This window comes from Myotis davidii, unplaced genomic scaffold (genome assembly GCF_000327345.1).
Source record: "Myotis davidii unplaced genomic scaffold, ASM32734v1 scaffold2150, whole genome shotgun sequence".
Classification (NCBI taxonomy): Eukaryota; Metazoa; Chordata; class Mammalia; order Chiroptera; family Vespertilionidae; genus Myotis; species Myotis davidii.
Window position 1 is genome coordinate 3,250 of NW_006281742.1, and position 5,176 is coordinate 8,425.

At 45.0% G+C, this 5,176-nt stretch overlaps 1 protein-coding gene across 1 annotated transcript in view; it reads left to right on the forward strand.

Moving 5' to 3' along the window:
- Positions 1-762: 762 nt before the first annotated feature.
- Positions 763-5,176, forward strand: part of LOC102756994 (3-oxo-5-beta-steroid 4-dehydrogenase-like) — a 47,423-nt gene continuing 43,009 nt past the window's right edge. Inside the window, exons 1-2 of the mRNA XM_006752577.1 lie at positions 763-825; positions 3,304-3,471. Of these exons, the coding sequence (XP_006752640.1) occupies positions 763-825; positions 3,304-3,471 (231 nt within the window). The remainder of the gene's footprint in view (positions 826-3,303; positions 3,472-5,176) is intronic.

Sequence of the window (5,176 nt, forward strand, 5' to 3'; positions counted from 1 at the left end):
GTTCGGTCTAATTAGCATATTAGCTCTTTATTATATAGGATTGATGATAGCCATTCTGACAGGTGTGAGGTGATATCTTATTGTGGTTTTAATTTGCAGTTACCTAATGATTAGTAAAACTGAGCATCCTTTCATATATCTACCTATTGGCCAACAGTTTGTAGAGACACATTTTTATATATTTAAAATGTCATCACAGAGCATCATAGTAGAATACATAGACCTATGTCGATCTTCCCTTAAATCTACAACTAATCAAACATCTTTAATGCAATAAAAGTTACTCTGTTCAACACACTAGCAAGCTTGAGAGAGACACACATTGGTACATCTGAAGGAGGGTGTAATGGAACACTTAGGGGAGGCAAGATGAGTGAGAAAACAGGGATGGTGTCAGCAGATGTGGTTCCACAGCCACCACGGCTAACCTGTGGCCCCAGCTAATGGGGTCGTGGTGGAGGAGTCAGGGTGTGGCCCTCACACTATGGCCCAGTGGAGAGTAAGAGGGATAGAAACAGCACTGGCACCTGAGAACCTGCTTCCTCTCCCTTACTACAGTGGAGCCTGGTAGCAAAAACAAAGACATGCCTCTGGTCTCCCAGCTCTGTATAACGCAGTGGCACCAGCCAGGAAGGGAACCAGGTAACCCAGCACTGGGTTCACAAAGCAAACTCTCACCTCACCCACCACATCCTCACACCATAGTAGTGAGGCCTCCAGACCCAGACGAACAAAATACAGCAGAGCATTCACCACCCTATCATGCAGATGGCAACTCCCATGACCACAGTGGTGACCCCCACACCCCAGGGGCAAGTAGAATTGGTAAGAGAAAACAGAAGCTTGTACTAGACCACCATCTACTGGTAGACAAAACAAAGACCTCTAATTATCAACTTGATGAATTAAAATTAAGACAGTACCTAAATAAGAAAGATATTCACTGTTGTAAATGTTCCAGCAGAGGAACAACCCATCAAGTACCATGAACAATCAAGGTAACATGGTAACACAGAAAGGAAATAACAATTCCACAAATAAGTGAGATCATGTGATATTTATCTTTCTCTGACTGGCGTATTTTGCTTAGCATAATGCTCTCCATTTCCATCCATGATGTTGCAGATGGTTAACAATTCCTTCTTTTTGACAGCAGAGTAGAATTCTATTGTGTAGATGTACCACAGTTTTTTAATCCATTCATCTGCTGATGGGCACTTAGACTGTTTCCAAATCTTAGCTGTTGTAAATTGTGCTGCTACAAACACAGGGGTGCATATATCCTTTCTCATTGCTGTTTCTGGTTTCTTGAGATACATTCCTAGTGGGATTACTGGGTCAAATGCAAGTTCCTTTTTTAATTTTTTGAGGAAACGCCATACTGTTTTCCACAATAGCTGTACCAGTCTGCATTCCCACCAGCAGTGCAAGAGGGTTCCTTTTTCTCCACATCGTCACCAGCACTTCTTGTCTGTTGATTTGTTGATGACAGCTATTCTGACAGGTGTGAGATGGTACCTCATTGTTGTTTTGATTTGCATCTCTTGAATGATTAGTCATGTTTTCCTATGTCTCTTGGCCTACTGTATGTACTCTATTTAGGTCCTTTGCCCATTTTTTGATTGGACTGTTTATCTTCCTTTTGTTAAGTTGTATGAGTTCCCTGTAAATTTTAGAGATTAAACCCTTAGCAAAGATAGCTTTTTATTTTGATGCAGTCTCATTATTTTATTTTGTCCTTAGTTTCCATTGCCCTAGGAGCTATATCACTGAAGATATTGCTATGACATATGTCTATTTTTCTGCCTATGGCTTCTTCTAAACTTCTTATTGTTTTCTGTCTTACATTTAAGTCCTTTATCCATTTTGAGGTTCTTTTTGTGTATGGTGTAAGTTTGGTGGTCTAGTTTCATTTTTAAAAAAAAATACCTGTCCAAACGTGGGGACTGGATGCCAGCAGCCGGGGTCGCACATTATAGCAGCTCAGAGTGGAACCCACGAGCCACATTACTGGGACAGCGAACTCATGGTGCCTGAGCGCCGGCAGTGCGACTGTGGTGACTGGAGGTTGACAGCTGAGGAGGGGGAAGTTCAAGTTTTGCTGCCAGGGCCTTGTTCCCTTGGTTGGATATGAGCACACCAAGTGGGAGCTCCCAGAGGCACCTGGGAGTCACCTGCCAGGGTGGCAGGCTCAGAGGGACCCACTTGCTGAAGCCATGCTACTGTGGTGTCTCTGGGCAGGCAGGTGGGGAGGGGGAAGTCCCAGTTTCTATTGTCAGGGCTGTGTTCCCTTGTTTGGATATGAGCGCACCCAGCGGGGGCTCACTGAGGCGTCTGGGAGCCAGACGGCGGGCTCAGGAAGCCTGTGCACTGGAAACGCAACTTTGGTGTCCAGAGGTCAGCAGCTGGGGAGGTAGAATTCACACTTACTGCTGCGGGATCCATGCACACTTGGAGATGGACTTCCAAGGGTCTGCAGGTCTGCAGGTCTGTGGGCGGGGAAGCAGGACTTTGGCTGGTGTGGCTGCAGGGTCATGGGCCGTATCCAAAGCCAGTCTAGATGGTTGTGCTGATGACTTCCTAGAGGAGGACACTCTCCCCTTCAAGATGGCCTGGGCTCCGGGCCTGAGCCCCGCAGGCTGGAGAGTGCCCGCAGCAGTGGTAGGGACTCCCTGCCCAGGAGAGCCTGGTCTGCCAGCCTCTGATACTCCTGCTAGATTTTCCTGTCCCTTACTCCCTCACACACTACATACATCCACACACTCTCCTTTCACCCCCTCACTTACTCACACACGTCCTGCCAGCCAACATCTGTTGTCCTAGAATCTGTTCCCATTCTTTTTTGTCTTGCTCCTTTTCTTCAGTATACTTATTTGATATTCCTCCAGGTTGCTGTGTCCATCAATAGTTCATTCGTTTTTACTACCTGTTAGTTTTCAATTCTGTGGCTATATCTCAGTTTATTCACCCAAAACTTTGATTTATAACTGAACCGATGACAATGAACTGTGCCTTCCTATAGCATGGAAACCAGAAATATCTTGTCACTGGAAACATTGATCAAGTCACATCTCTGAAACCACAAATCTAAGGGCAGTCCTGGGATGGATAGAGTCTCCCACTGAGGATGGAATGCTCCCTAGAAGGTCAGTTTCTCCAGCCTCTAGATACCATCTTCCAATCACAACAGCATGGAATTGGGAATTTGTCATTTTCACTCTACAGCAGTGTCCTGATTAATACCGTTTAAACTAAATGAAAGACTCAATTCTTTTCTCCCAAACTTCAACCTCTTTATTTCAGACCCCTAAGGGAAGCTGTAGGGCAGGAGTGAAGTTCGCCATCGATGTTGGGTACCGGCACATTGATGGGGCCTACAGCTACGGGAATGAGCACGAAGTGGGGGAGGCCATCAGAGAGAAGATAGCAGAAGGATGGGTGAAGAGAGAGGATATTTTCTACTGCGGAAAGGTGAGAGCTTCCCTTCCCCTCCATCCCCTCATATTAATGATGGACTTGATGTTTCTCTTCCTGCCCAAGAAAGTTGGACTCACGAAGAGGAGTGAATTTTAAACTGCCAAATTCCTCATTCTTGCCAAGATGTTAGGGACTAATAAGCCCCTTGAAGTGGGCTTTGGGCAAACCTTTCTTCATGCATGGGCATGGATTTAAAACAATATGCAAAGAACCAAGGTTATAGAGCAACAATTAGGGAAGTGGAGGGAAAGGAGGAGATGGTTCACATTATAGAACAGCAGTTCTCAACCTGTGGGTCGCAACCCCTTTGGCGGCATTAGGAAGGTTGAGAATCACAGTAATAGAAGTATTTGCTAAAGGTTTCTTTAAACCTTTGTGCCTCCTTTTGTGCCTATTTGTTCATAGATAACTAATTTTTTTAATTAAATCTTTATTGTTGAAAGTAATACATATGCCCCCCCATTGAGCCCTTCTAGCCCACTTCCAACACCCACCCCAGGTCTTCACCATCCTATTGTCTGTGCCCATGGATTTTATATATATGCACATACATGCATGTAAGTTCTTTCCTTTTTCTCTTCCCACGCACCCATCCTGCCTTGCTTTCCCTGTTATTCAAAAATCAGTTCAATGCATCTATGTCTCTGGATCTATTTTGTTCATCAGTTTATTTTGTTCATTAAATTCCGCTTATGAGTGAGATCATGTGCTACTTGACTTTCTCTGACTGGCTTATTGTTGCTTATCACAGTGGTTCTCAAACTGTGGGTCGTGACCCCTTTGGGGGTTGAACGACCCTTTCACAGGGGTCGCCTAAGACCATCAGAAAACACATATATAATTACATATTGTTTTTGTGATTAATCACTATGCTTTAATTATGTTCAATTTGTAACAATTTAATTGGGGTCACCACAACGTGAGGAACTGTATTAAAGGATCGCGGCATTAGGAAGATTGAGAACTACTGGAATAGCATAATACGCTAAAGGTCCCTCCATGCTTGCTAAAAGAGTAAGGGATCCTTTTTCTGGCGCATAGTATCTATCTATCTATATAAAAGCCTTAGCAACCAGCCAATCAACCAGTAACTATGATGCACACTGACCACCAGGGGGCAGACACTCAACACGGGAGCTGTCCTCTGATGATCAGTACACTCCCACAGTGGGAGTGCTGCTCAGCTGACCGCCAGGTAACAGACGCCGAGCTCATGGCTGGCAAGCACTGTTGTGGTGGCACAAGCCTTTCCAGATCGGAAGTGACTGGGAGTGAGCCCATGGCAGGCACAGTGGGACCAGGAGGCAGGAGCAGCAGGTGGTGTTGGACTGCCAGTTTCAGCCGAATCCCCGCAGGCCATGCCGAGGGACCCCATTAGTGCACAAATCTGTGCACCAGGCCTCTAGTTCCATGATATAAATGTACCACAGCTTTTTTATCCACTCATCTAATAATGGACACTTGGGTTTTCCTGGCTTTAGCTTTTATAAATTGTGCTATGAACATAGGGGTGCATATATCCTTTCTGATTAGTGTTTCAGGTTTCTTAGGATAATATTCCTAGGTGGGATCACTGGGTCAAGAGGCAGTTCCATATTTAATTTTTTGAGGAAACTCCATAATGTTTTCCATAATGGCTGCACCAGTCTGCATTCCCACTAGCAGTGTACTACGGTTCCCTTTTCTCTACATCCCCGCG